This window comes from Triticum aestivum, chromosome 1D (assembly GCF_018294505.1).
Source record: "Triticum aestivum cultivar Chinese Spring chromosome 1D, IWGSC CS RefSeq v2.1, whole genome shotgun sequence".
Classification (NCBI taxonomy): Eukaryota; Viridiplantae; Streptophyta; class Magnoliopsida; order Poales; family Poaceae; genus Triticum; species Triticum aestivum.
The window spans coordinates 294,427,980-294,442,178 of record NC_057796.1 but is presented as its reverse complement, the minus strand read 5'-3'; the positions used below and the strand labels follow the sequence as shown (position 1 = coordinate 294,442,178).

At 49.2% G+C, this 14,199-nt stretch overlaps 2 protein-coding genes across 2 annotated transcripts; both read left to right on the top strand.

Annotated features, from left to right (window-relative positions):
* Positions 1 to 283: 283 nt before the first annotated feature.
* Positions 284 to 815, top strand: LOC123168617 (EC protein I/II-like). Its single transcript, XM_044586504.1, has one exon. It carries the CDS (start codon positions 369 to 371, stop codon positions 612 to 614), a length of 246 nt encoding a protein of 81 aa, XP_044442439.1. The 5' UTR covers positions 284 to 368; the 3' UTR covers positions 615 to 815.
* Positions 816 to 8,002: 7,187 nt separating this feature from the next.
* Positions 8,003 to 8,697, top strand: LOC123181548 (ubiquitin-NEDD8-like protein RUB2). The gene has a single exon (XM_044593828.1). The coding sequence runs from the start codon at positions 8,017 to 8,019 to the stop codon at positions 8,671 to 8,673; it is 657 nt and encodes a 218-aa protein (XP_044449763.1). The 5' UTR covers positions 8,003 to 8,016; the 3' UTR covers positions 8,674 to 8,697.
* The last annotated feature ends 5,502 nt before the right edge of the window (positions 8,698 to 14,199 follow it).

Below are 14,199 nucleotides of genomic sequence, written 5' to 3'. Positions count from 1 at the left end.
ACCGCTTGAGAGATTTTATGGAAGGGTTTGTAGCAGTCCCGTAAAAGGCCGTACGTGTAGCATTTTTGTATATATGCCCGTGGCTTGGCCGTTTTCATAGGTATTGTACACGTCTCCGGCCGTGGCGGACGTACGTAGGTGCCACTGCCACCGCATCATCCCTAGTTCCTGCCGTGTAACCCACGTGTCCTCGCCCACTGCCACACGCCGGCAGCTCCGACGTCCGAAAGACATGCCGCCGCTTAAGCCCACTCTTCATATAGTCGCGCAGCGCACCCCCTACAGCCCCGTGCTCTGGCATACATACAGTGTGGTCATAGTGGTGAACTGAGAAGAGCTACTGCGAACAAGGCACGCCGGAGATCGAGATGGGCTGCGACGACAAGTGCGGGTGCGCCGTGCCGTGCCCCGGCGGCACGGGCTGCAGGTGCACCTCGGCGAGGAGCGGCGCGGCGGCGGGGGAGCACACGACGTGCGGGTGCGGCGAGCACTGTGGATGCAACCCGTGCGCGTGCGGGCGCGAGGGGACGCCGTCCGGGCGGGCGAACAGGAGGGCCAACTGCTCCTGCGGCGCGGCCTGCAACTGCGCTTCATGCGGCTCGGCGACCGCCTGATCGATGGCCGACGCGTCGACGCGCCACTAGTCGTGAGCTGATGCACAAGTAGTAGAGCTAGCTACCGAGTTAGCCATAAATAAGTGCCGCTGTGCCGTGATCAGTCATATGTGGACGTGTCGTGTGTATTTACCTACGTACTCGCATCAGTGTGTAAGAACGAATAAATAGTTTATGTGTGCTATTTTCTCCTTTCCTAAATGTACTTGAAGTCTTTTGGCTTGTTACAAGTTTTACTTGTTGCAAAATAATTATAGTTCTACGATTTTCTTAAGAAAAATGACCATGTCTAAAGAAAAATCTATTGAGGTCTACAATATAAAATATATATAATATGAAAATATATTCTCACAGTAAATTTGATGTTATAGATGTCTATATATTTTTATATAGACTTAATAGAAAATGCAAGAATAAAAGATTCCATTGCTTAACCATTGTGGTTAGACTACAGCGAATGAGGGACCCGGATCTAAGCCACACCGTAGTGCGCTTGTTGTGATACCCAAGCTGAGCAGGACCATAAGCCAAGCTGAGCAGGACCATAAGCCACACAAGACCATAAACCACATCATTGTTGTGATAACCAAGCTGAGGAAAACCATGAGCCACCTCTCTTTGTCGGCGACCCATGAATTCGTCTTCTCTCTGTTGCTCCGGCGAGGAGAAGAACCCGGTTGCCTGGTTTAGGTTATGAGTTTTTAGTTTACGGACGGCGGCGCTTCTTATTCGAGTTTGTATTTCGACCTCTGATCTTTCTCGAGTTCGTTCATGGATGTACTTAACGGAGGCCCGGCGTAGATTCGTGTAGTCTTCTTGGAGCGGTGAGATTTGGGTTTCTTGTTATGTGACAAGATTTGGTATCGGATACTTTAAATCTGTTTAAGGGTTCAACAATTGCGGCTTCAAGATATTGGTCCTTAGGGGCACGTACACGAAGACCTCCCAGCTGTCATCAACAAGATCAAACCGGCTCCGATAGTGGCGGCAGTGGCATGTCGGCGGTTTGTTCTGGCGGCGGTAGTGGTCGTTCGGTGGTCTCAGGAAGCGGTGGCAATGACGCATCGGTAGCTTGTTCTGAGAGCGGCAATGGTCATTTTTTTCTTAGAATTTTGATGTAGTTTTTATTATGTTTAAGGTGCTTTATACTTCTGATGAACTTTAATAATAGACTGGATCATTTTTGGAAAAGAAAAAAAGAAGATCATGAGCTACACCGTTGCACGAGAGACATATGGTCGAGATGGTAAAGTTTCCATCCTAGTGGAGAAGACGTTTTATATCACCGATGATCCCACTATTTGGCGAGCTGTAAGCTTCTATTTCTGAGACTTAATCAAATTCAATGAAGTTTGACTTAGGATAATTCTAAAACTTTAATTATTTCAAAACAAAAGAAGACATAAGATTGGTTTTGAAAGAGTGAGTAATTGGTTGCACATTTTAGGCCAACAACTCAAAAAGGGATCGGATTTAGTCCAGTAACTCATTAATTTGATCAAAGAAGGTCAAAATCGATCCGGAAGGTAAAAAGCCGATGACGTGGCTGCCATGTTAGCGTACCCTTTGCTTGCTCGCTAACTAACTTATTTATGGGGACCTTTTTACAAAGTGGCTGGTTTTTTATGGAGGAAAAATAAAATAAAATACAACGCTATGAATGGGACTTGCCAAAGCCGACCCGGAAGGTAAAAAACTGACGACGTGGCTGCCATATCAGCATACCCTTGCTAGAAAACTATTACCAAAAGTTCCTACCAAGGATCCTATCCTATTGAGTATTTGTTCCCCGCCTTTCCCCACTAGGATTGGAAATCTTATATTTTCCATATCCATATACCATTGAATCCTTGGGGTTCTAAAATCTGCCTTACAATTTCCAATGGTCATGACCACATTTTGATGCATCACCAAGATACACTATCACTCTCAATTTTGTGAAATCAGGAACATTTTTTTAAACTCGTGCACATATTTGAAATCATGAATATTTTTTAAATTCGTGAACAATTTTACAAATTTTTGAACATTTTCTAAAATAAAGAACGCATTTTGAATTCATAACAAAATTATACTATTTCAAAAAAAATTTAAAAAATGTGAACATTTTTTAAAATAATTTTCTTGAATAGCGAACATTTCTAGAATCTACGATTTTTTTTGAAATTGGTGGAATAATTTTTGAAACTCACAAATATTTTCCTGATATAACAAACATTTTTCTTGTTTAACGAACACTTTTTGAAATGCAAGATCATTTTTTGAATCAGTGAACATTTTATTAATGAATAAACTATTTCGTAAGTCATGAATAATTTTTGAATTTTTAGGATATTTTTCCATTCATGAATATTTTTGAATTTACAAAATTTTGTTCAATTTAATTAACAGTCTTTAATACAAGAAATTTATAAAAATCATGAACATTTTTTGATTTCCCGAACATTTGTTTTTTAAATTACAATCATTTTTTGAATAAGCAAACATTTTTTACAAAATCGCAAACATTTTTTGAATCGACAAACATTTTATTTAAAAATTAAATTTAATTTTTGGAACATTTTTTAGGTCCCAAATATTTAAAGTAGAAAAATAAAAAATAATACTAATAAACGAAATTTAAAAAGACCGTCCAGACATGGGCTGGCCCAAACAGGCGCTGCGTCTTCTCCCAGCGCCAGAGCGCAGTATAGGAGGTCCCTACTGCATGGGCTGGCCCAGGCGTGGATTGCCTTGTGTAAAACATTTTTTTATCACTTATAGATGTCATTGGTTTATCGAGAAGCGCTCTCACTTGCTCTTGACTTATCACTTAAAGACATACAGATAGGTTTAGACTGTCAAGATGTGATCAAAGATATCCATGAAAATATGGATGGGCTACATTCTAGCATTATTAAGGAGATCAATCTTACATCTCAGCAGTTCTCTCGCTGTTCCTTCATCTTCGAAGGAAGAGAAACTAATCTTGAGGCACATAGCCTCGCTAAACATACTCTAGGCCTTTTTTTAGGACGTCATGTATGGCTCCTTAATCCGCCGGATCTACATTGTATTTCTATGAACTTTTATAATCAATAAAGTCGAGTGTGTTTAGACTCAAAAAAAAATTTATAGATGGCATTGGTGGGTAATATTTTACAATTTTGTGGCAATTTTCGTGACGTACCGCCAGAAGCAATAGCCTCTTTATTATTAGGTATAGGTATATATGGATGTAAGTATATAGATATAGATATAGATAATGGTCAGCGTGCGATGCTCCCTTTCCATATTTTTTTGAACACACTTTTAAAAGAATTAGCTGAATCTTTTTTCTTGAGGCCCTAATGAACTGAATCTTTATCTTGTAATATATAATATCTGCTTCATCATTTTATATAACTATCTTAATGTCCTACTGGTTAGCGAGCCCTTTGCTACACCCAAGGGCGTGGGTTCAAATCACGTAGAGTTCATTTTAAAAAGTTTAACATGTACACCAGCGTGGCAGTCACGTGGTAAATATCATGCCCATGCTCATGCCCATACCAAATGGGTACCCATCAGGCTGCTCAACACAATGTCGATGGGTGGTGGCGTAATTGTCAGTCCATTGTATGGTGGAGACTCCAGCCACCGAGAGATTTCTATGGTTGAGAAATTGGTTGTTGAGAGGGGGATGGGGTGAGAAACAAAGCTAATTACATACAAAGACTCGGTAGCTTAGTATTTATTACACATGTGACAACCGAGGTAAGGTGGGCATACCCATGAACACAAAATCTACCCATGCCTTGCCGGGTAGGATTTGGGCACTGCCCATGGGCGTGGCGGGAGGGGGGGGGGGGGGGGGGGGGGGATTGCGCGCGGGCAGGTTGCCAGGGTCGCGAGAGCTCATCTCCTTCCAGCCACTGGACGATGGTTCTGTTCTAGTGGTGTGCATTGTCGTTCTCATCGATGGATAAAGGAAAACACAAAGATGTACCTCAAGTCAATTCAAAAAAATAATTGGTCACATGCATCGTTCTGATGCAGAGCCCGGGGTTATCCTCCTTTAAAAAAACAATCAGAAACCGAGTGCTCACTCACCAACTACGTAATGTTTGATTTGACAATTATTATGAATTAACAACTAAAACGTGGCTTCAAAGGTCATTTCTTTGCACAACAAACTAGCTATCTTAGCTAGGGACGCGGATTTTTGGGACATGGTGCCACGCGAGGTTGAAATCTGGGCAGTCCATGCATGCTATGAGATTAGCACTTAATATAGCGAATTAATGAATACCAAAATGATACGGTGAGTTAATTTGATGAATATGTGTATGCGATAGGTATCTTAAATGGGATGGTGGTCTAGGCATTGGTCGGCGTTTAAACGTGTCTGACTCACCTGTACGCCTTGATGGCACTTAACAAGTGTGGGCCTGCCGTTTTTGCTGTAGTTTGTTTTGCGTAAGCTTCTTTTGTGTCCGTATAACTACGGTGTAGCATGCACTCATTCGACTGTGTCTTGCTGTTTGACAATTTTGCAAAGCTAAGCTATTACATTAGGAGCAGTTGTACAACTACAATTCTACATCTTCATTGTATTTTTCAAGAGAGAGATGAACTTCTGTATAACTACAATTCTACATCTTCAATTTTTTTGAGAGAGATATGAACATCTGTACAACTAAAATTCTACATCTTCATTTTTTCTTCCGAAAGGAGCTCCACATCTCCATGGATGAGTTCTAGCTAGCTATGCATATGAACAAAGTGAAAGAACTAGAGAAGCGGGATGAATTAGGGGGTGTTTGGTTGCCAGGGACTAGACTTTTTTTGTCCCAGGGACTAAAGAAAAAAGACTCTCTAATAGAGTTTTTTTTCTAGTCTCTAAAGAAAAAATCCCTCCTGTTTGGTTACATAGGAACTAAAAGGGACTTTTTCTAGTCTAGTCCCTCTAACCAAACAGGGCCTTAGAGAGGAGCTGCCGGATGGATAAGGGATGGTCTACAGGTTTCGTTAAAAGATGTTGGGTGCCTTGATGTCCTGCCATCCATTTAAATGGAATTAATTAATTTGTGACTCATTAAACGAATGGGGTCAGGCTGAAGGAGTTTTTGATGGTTGGCTTGTGCGCATGGCATTCCTCTTCTCGCCAGTTTGCATGGATGAATAAGAGGTATTCAATGCTGTTGGATTTCACATGCAATCAACAAGCGTCTCGTTTCAATGCATGAGGCTTCCTTGTGGGCCATCTCCTGGCGTTGTCAGATGTAATAAGCGAGCTATACCATTTCTATACGGGGATGGAATTCAATATACACACTTGATGTATTAAAGCTGCACGAATCTCGTGGGAATGGGTGGTTTTGATTCCGACCTCGCGTGGCTGCATGTCCACTTGTGATTTATGGGGACAAACCAACTAGGCCTAGTTGTATATATGTCACCGTTCTCCCGAGATGGCATGTACACGCGCTCTTCATAATGTAGCAGTACGCCGCAGCGCAACTAGTTACTGCAGACGAGTAATCATCATGAAAATAATAAATCCGTGTCCCACCGCCGTCACGATCGTCGCCAAAGGTGGCATGGTAGCCATCAAGGAATAGCTCGTGGTCGCCACCGATGTCGCCGCCGGCCACCTTGCGCCAGACCGGCCGTCCGTCACCTTTCTCTGACCCGGACGATAACTCAAAGATTTGGAACCCCTCCGGCCTAGAGGACTTGATGCATATTTTGACCAAAAGCACCTTGCTCGGCACTGCAACAAGGCGGAGGCAACTGAATTCATCCGTAGCATCGCCGCCGGAATGCTTGTACCTAAAGTTCGAGGTCGCCGGCGGCAGGTCGACCTGGTAGAGGACCTCGAGTGTCTCGGCATCGAACACCACCGTGACGCCTTTGTTGTCCAAGGCGAGCATCTTGCCCTCGGACTCGGAGTAGGCAAAGTCAGCGAAGGCTACGTATTCTGAATTGGGGTTAGCTACCTTCGTCCAGGCCGCGTCTCCTGGTCGGCAGAAAACCATCCCCGTATGTCCATGCACAGCGTGGTACGCCATGATCACCACCCCGTCCGTGCTCGCTGCCGGGGTAGTAGGCGGTACATGGGCGGCAAATGTGAAGTAGTGTGATAATTCGAGGTACGTTTTCAAGAACAAAGTAACAGGGTCTAAGGCAGTCATCTTGATCTTGAACGTCCGATACCAGTCATCTTCGTGCACACCATCACCCATGTCTGTAGGCGCCTCTTCATGATCGGGAGCGTGCTCGTCACCCAGATGCGTGACCTCGGACGGGGCGCTGCCGTCATGAACGGCGTTGAGATTGGGCTCTTCATGATCAGGGGCCTGCTCGTAACCCAGATACGTGACCTCGGACGCGGCGCTGCCGTCATGAACGGCGCTGAGTTTGGGTTCTTCACGATCGGGAGCGTGCTCATAACCCAGATGCGTGATCTCGGACGTGGCGCTGCTGTCACGGACGGCGTTGAGATTGGGCAGCGCGGCCGTAGCGGCCGTGGGCAGGTGCTTGAGGTGACAGGAGACGTCGCGGGTATCGACGACGATGGACCAGCCACGTGACAAGGGGTAGACGAGCGCGTACTCCGAGCCGCCGCGAGGAGCGGCGCTGTCCTGGGCGGCGGGAAGCAGGAGGCGCGGCGTTGGTCTCACGGCAGCGCGCCACGCCCGGCAGACGGAGCGGAAGATGGCGACTCCCATGACGGCATCGCGCGTCCTCCGGCCGATGGGTTCCAGGAGGTCCGACGGGAGCTTCAGCCAGTCGGGTTGTTCGGCCATCGTCGTGGTGCTGCTAGTAGGGGACGTACGGCAGGAGCACCGCGGAGGCAAAGGTATATATGCACAGAAGTAGTATGTTTGTAGCTCCAGTACAACTTATTATTTATGGGAACCCGATCGGAACACTACTTATTTCGAGAATACGAGATGACCACGAACAGCACGTTGTGTGCGGCGGAGTCCGTGACGGATCATGCGATGTCGCCGCGGACCGGCCGGACTGCCGACCCGACTCGAACGCCTCGATCGATCGATTCGATATAAATATCCACGACCGAGCAGCACAGCCCCATCGTTCCAAAGCAACCGAGCGAAACACACGATCGTGAGGACTCGCCAAAATAGGAAAGAGCGGCCGCCGACGACGCCACGCCCGGCAGACGGAGCGGAAGGTGGCGACTCCCATGACGGCATCGCGCGTCCTCCGGCCGATGGGTTCCAGGAGGTCCGACGGGAGCTTCAGCCAGTCGGGTTGTTCGGCCATCGTCGTGATGCTATGAGAGGTAGTAGTACGGTAGGAGCGCGGCGGAGGCAAGGGTATATATGCAGGGAGTATATTGTAGTTGTAGCGCCAATACACAACTTTGTTTATGGGAACCCGATCGGAACACTACCTGATTTGAGAATACGGCATGACCACGGCGGAGTCCGTGACGGATCATGCCACGGCGTGTCATCGCGGGCCGGACTCCCGACCCGACTCGAAAGCCTCTTCGATCGATCGATATAAATATCCACGACCCGAGCAGCACAGCCCCATCGTTCCAAAGCAACCGAGCGAAACGGACGATCGTGAGGACTCGCCAAAACAGGAAAGAGAGATGCAGATCTTCGTGAAGACCTTGACGGATAAGACCATCATCCTGGAGGTGGAGAGCAGCGACACCATTGACAACGTCAAGGCCAAGATCCAGGACAAGGAGGGCATCCCGCCGGACCAGCAGCGGCTCATCTTCGCCGGGAAGCAGCTCGAGGACGGCCGCACGCTTGCTGACTACAACGTGCAGAAGGAGTCCACGCTGCACTTGGTGCTCCGCCTCCGCGGCGGCACCACCATCAAGGTCAAGACGCTCACCGGCAAGGAGATTGAGATCGACATCGACCCCACCGACACGGTGGACCGCATCAAGGAGCGCGTCGAGGAGAAGGAGGGCATCCCGCCCGTGCAGCAGAGGCTCATCTTCGCCGGCAAGCAGCTCGCTGACGACAAGACTGCCAAGGACTACAACATCAAGGGCGGTGACGTGCTGCACCTCGTCCTCACCCTCAGGGGCGGTGGCTCTTGCTAGCCGACTAGTCATAGGGTATAGCTACCTTTTTGTTACGTTAATATTTTGGTACTTTAAAAGATCAGTTATTTTTCCTGTTGGTCAGGACACTTACCGAAAAAGCTTTCGCCCCGCTTTATAAATAAAGCAACCACCAAGCACAAAGTTATCAATGTCACACCAACACACCACACACACTCACTCAAAGCCACCGCAAGCACGGTCCAACACAAACACAAACACACAGACAAAGAGACCCAAGTTCCGCTATGGGCACAGCACAACAAGCCCAGCATGAGCACACGACTAGACAACAAACAAAACGGCAAGGCGGTGGCGATGGCGATGGCGACGACGATCTAATCTGGTTCCGGGGGTGGAGGGGGAAGCGATGGAGCCATCCGGAGAGCCATCGCGCGAAGCTGGGTGATGATGGAGGTGATGGCGTCTCTCTCCCTGGGGCGGCTAAGCGGCCGCCAAAGCTGCAAGTAACCAGACCATTTGAACAAAGCGTCAGTAGCACGACACAGAGGGATGCGCTGAATCACAAGTTTATTCCTAACAGTCCACAACGTCCAGGCCAGCACCCCAATGGCCAGCCACCTAATGTGGCGCACTGCGGGTAGGATTGCCTGGAGTTCGGCGAAGAGAGCGGGGAAGTTGTTGTGGTCCCAGCTTCCACCCACTATCTCGCGGAAACAGCTCCATAGGAACTGCGCGGACACGCAGGTGAAGAAGATATGATTCGAATCCTCTTCCGGCCCGCAGAGCGGGCATCGCCCATCACCCGGACCATTGCGCTTCAGGACCTCGACGCCAGATGGGAGGCGGCCGCGGATCCATTGCCACAAGAAAATCCTAATCTTCAGGGGAAGGTGAATCTCCCAGATGAGGGTGAGCGCCTCATGGCCAGGCGAGGGAGCAATGGCCTGGTCAGGGACTTGGTGGAGAATTGTCCAAAAGGCTCTAGACACCATCTGGAGCTGTCATCTTCGGTCGTAAGATCAGGCGCGTGCAACGCAATGCAGTCAAGCAGCTCCTGCCAATCGGCTGTTTCAGCCGGACCAAAGGGCCTCCGGAACGCGAGCTGCCCTAAGTCAATAAGGGCTGCTGCGACCGATATCTGAGGGGCCACCGCAATGGAGAATAGGTCGGGAAAGCGGGCCGCAAGGGGTAAGTCGCCAGTCCATCTGTCGAACCAGAACAAGGTCGCGGTGCCTGATCCGACCTCAATCGAAGTCCCAATCCGGAGGACACGGAGGAGCTGGATGACGGATTGCCAGAACTGGGACCCCCAGACCGCTGGCAGAAGGCGAGAGGCTGGCCTCAGAGGTATTTCTGCTGAATGATGCGAAGCCACAGGCCACCATCTCCGTTGGCAATCCGCCAAAGCCACCGAGTCAGGAGGGCAATGTTCATGCGCTTGGAAGACATGATCCCGAGGCCGCCCTGGTCGCGAGGCTTGCAGATTTCAGACCACCTAACCATGTGGTACTTCTGCTTGTCTCCCTCACCGGTCCAAAAGAAACGGCCCTGAACAGTGGCGATCTCGTGATGAAGCGTCTCCGGAAGGCTGTAGAAGCTCATGATGAACAAGAGCAGGCTGGAGAGGGACGGGTTGCTGAGCACCGTACGACCTGCTTTGGAGAGACACCGACCTTGCCAAGGCTCGATACGGTGCTGAAGCTTCCCCACCGTGGGGCGCAGTTCAGCCACCGTGAGCCTAGAATCACTAATGGGTATCCCCAGATAAGTCGTGGGGAAGCTCCCAAGCTGGCAGTTAAGCCGATCCGCTATACTCTGGCGTTCGTCTTGGCAGTATCCGAAGACCATCACCTCGCTCTTGTCGAAGTTGACCTTGAGGCCAGACATCTGTTGGAAGCACAGCAGAAGGAACTTGAGGTTTGAAATATCACTCTCCGAGCCCTCCACCATGATGATGGTGTCATCCGCATACTGGAGAAGGGAGACCCCGTGCTCCCCAACAAGATGCGGGACTATCCCCTTAATGTGGCCTGCCGCCTTGGCCTTATCCAAGATGGCGGCTAGGGCATCGACCACCATGTTGAACAGGAACGGGGAGAAGGGGTCGCCCTGACGCACCCCACAGAGGGTGGGGAAGAAGGGGCCGATCTCCCCATTAATGTTCACCGCGGTCCGGCCTGAGGAAACCATCTGCATCACCCTAGTCACCCACCGATCATCGAAGCCCTTTCGGAGAAGACATTCCCGAAGGAAAGACCAACTAACCGTGTCATACGCCTTGTGGAATTCTAGTTTCAGGAAGACAGCCTTGAGGTGTTTGGAGTGAACCTCATGGAGTGCTTCGTGAAACACCAGGACTCCGTCAAGGATATAACAGCCCTGGATGAAGGCTGACTGATCCGGGTGAGTGATCTGGTCGGCAATAGGGGCCACCCTAATGGCGTACCCCTTTGCGAGGATGCGGAAGATGACGTTAATCACCGTAATCGGGCGAAATTGGCGGATCTCCTAGGCCCCCGCCACTTTGGGGATGAGGGTGATTACACCAAAGTTGAGCCGGGCGAGGTCGATGGACCCGACGAAGAACTCGTCAAATAGTGCCATCACCTCAGGCTTGATCACCTCCCAGAAGGTCTGTAAGAACTTCACAAGGAGCCCATCAGGACCCGGGGCCGAGGATGGGTTCATGCTCTTAATAGCCGCCCAGACTTCCGCCTCGGAAAACGGAGCCGTGAGGGCCTCGTTGTCCGCAGGCGAAACACAACTGTGGGCAGGCCAAATATCGTGCGCCAGGGCAAGACCTCCCCGAGGGGAAGCAGAGAATAGGTCTCTGTAAAAGCCGTCTACATGAGCCCGGATGTCCTCGGGACTCTGTAGGAGGTGCTCCCCGTCCGAAAGAAGGGGGATGGAGTTCTGGCGACGGCGGCCGTTCGCAATGGCCTGAAAGTAGGCGATATTGGCGTCCCCTTTAAGGACCCAATTCTGAGTACCTCTCAGACGCCAGTAGGCCTCCTCGTCTGAGTAGATGACCGTGAGCTGGTCCTCCAAATCATATCTAAGCATCCACTCGTCAGCCGAGAGGCCAGCGGCGTCAGCCCGAAGGTCTAGCGCCTGGATGTCATGAAGGAGAGCTTTTTTACGCTCCTGGATGTCACGGCCTACGTTTGCGCCCTAACCCTTCATGAATTGTCGTGACCGCTTGGCGCAGAAGTGCCAGTTGTCCACGGCCGAAAGGGATCGATGGGGGGCCTCACGCGCTTCGCGCCATCGCGCGCCCACCACGGCAGAAAACCCAGGCTGGCGCAACCAGAAGGTCTCGAAACGAAATCGGGGCGGAAGGGGAGGACGCTCATTCTCCGAAGAGAGGAGAAGGGGGACGTGATCTGAGCCAATCCGCGTAATCGCCCGGAGCGAAGCTAGGGGGCAACGAATGTCCCACTCAGGGGAAGCGAAGACCCTGTCGAGAACGGAGCGAGTCGGATCAACCTGTCGGTTTGTCCAAGTGTACCTGGCCCCGACACGATCGAGCTCACGAAGCCCCATGTCCGCAATGCAGTCATTGAACATCTGCATCCGCGGGAAATTCACGAAGTTATTGCTCTTGTCTTCTTCCGACCGGATGAGGTTGAAATCACCTCCCACCACTACCGGGAGCTGAGCAGCTGCAACCTTCCTACTGAGCTCACCGAGGAAAGCCTCCGAACGGCGGTGGTCGGCCGGCCCATAGACCGCAATAATTTCCCATTTGAAGTTCAGTGCTCGCTCGAAGATCTCCATGCTCACGTAGAACTCGCCCCGATCCATGCTGCCTACCTCAAAGGTGGCATCCTTCACCCCTAGGAGGATGCCACCCGAGTGGCCCGCACTCCCACTTGAAGGGAGCCAGTGCCAAGCAAATAGGTCGGAGCTCAAGTGCTCGAGCTCCGACACGGAAAATTCCGTACGCATGGTTTCTTGAATGGCCACAATGTCGATTCGCTCAGTTCGCATGTATTCGATTAGTTGGCGGCGTCGGCCATCTTGACCGAAACCGCGGATGTTCCAGAAGAGGATCCGCATCACTCATCCATCGGGGGGCTGCTTGACCCCAAGACACGAGAGGCGCTCTGGGCGCGGAGGGCAGCGGTGCGAGAGCGAGTGCGGCCGCGGATCTCAACTAGGGCGGCCGTCATGCGAGGCGAAGGGTTCGGGGCCGTCCCCGAAGGGACGCCCGAAGAAGAGGGAAACATGTATGAGCTGGTAACCTCATCAATCTGCACAACAGAGCTAAAGATAATAGTTTCTATTAAATATAACAGTTTTCATTGAGTAATTTGAACTTTTTAAAAAAAATAGTAATTTGAACTTCTTATCTAAAGGGTGAGAGCTACCTATAAATATAAAGTAATCTGAACGAAGCTGAGTCCAGTTCATGGCTTTCTTCTCATGTTTCTACTCTCTTTTTTTTTGCGGGTGTTCTCATGTTTCTACTTACATAGACAAATTTAATAAATCGGCATATTGTTTATAAGGTCACTGATATGGCTGGAAGACATTAGAATTGCTATCTCAAAGTGATGCAGGCATAATTATGTTGCTAGCATTGTACTTCGGTTTCTTATATGGCTCCGTCGTTACATATAGTGTGGGGCATTTCCATATGAAAAAGTGGGATGAAAATTATGAAACTGCATCAAATTACAGAGAGAGCGCATCTTCAACACAACCAACTACGATTAGTATCCTGAATGATCCCGTCATGCCCCATTTAGCCATATCTTCACTACTATTGAAAAAGCGAACATTTTCTTTTCTACAGCCACCCAAACTTTATGTACACGAATTAACCAACACCGCATGAACTTCTCCACGTAATGAGATCGAACAGTCCAAATTACTCTGATGGCCTGCGATCTAATCTAAGGGTTAAGATTAAATGTTCTGCCAAGCAGGCGAACCTTCCTGCGCTCCCTGATTATGTGGATCAAATTCTCCCTGATTATGTGGATCAAATTCACACCCAAATTGCAAGCAGCCCTTGCCCAAACCCTCCCTCCTCAAGGCCACGACCAACCCACCCCCCGCTGCTATCTTCTGGCGAGCCCTCTCCACTCTCACCGTCGCGCCGCCCACACCATGTGTGGTGAGCCTTCGCTTTGCTCCCGCAACTTGGTATGCCTTTCATATTGTCGGGTCGGACTCAAACGCGCAAGAGTGCAGTGCAGTACTACAACCTACTTATCATGTTGTTTTCTCATGTGGCGGTGTGAAGGATTTTAAGGAGTTTGCTAATGTCATCAAGTATGAGGCTAGGAGATGTAATATTTTTCAACACACGAGCATGTTTGCTAGTATGAAATAAAAATAGCAAGTTGGCCAATTAAAATTGACAACTAGTGTGTATTTGTTTTTACAAGCTATATGAAATGAATATGCCAACTCAGACAGAATTAAAATGACAACTAGTGTATAATTGTTTTGGCAACCTATATGAAATAAAAATGGCAACTCAGGCACAATTAAAAAGTGACAACTAGAATGTAAAAAAGGTTGGGAACTGAGTTAATTTAATCTAACCAAGTG

What these genes read in the sequence shown, in the direction of transcription:
- LOC123181548 (XM_044593828.1), top strand. Translation starts at nt 8,017, where the DNA reads ATGACCACGGCGGAGTCCGTGACGGATCATGCCACGGCGTGTCATCGC.
- LOC123168617 (XM_044586504.1), top strand. Translation starts at nt 369, where the DNA reads ATGGGCTGCGACGACAAGTGCGGGTGCGCCGTGCCGTGCCCCGGCGGC.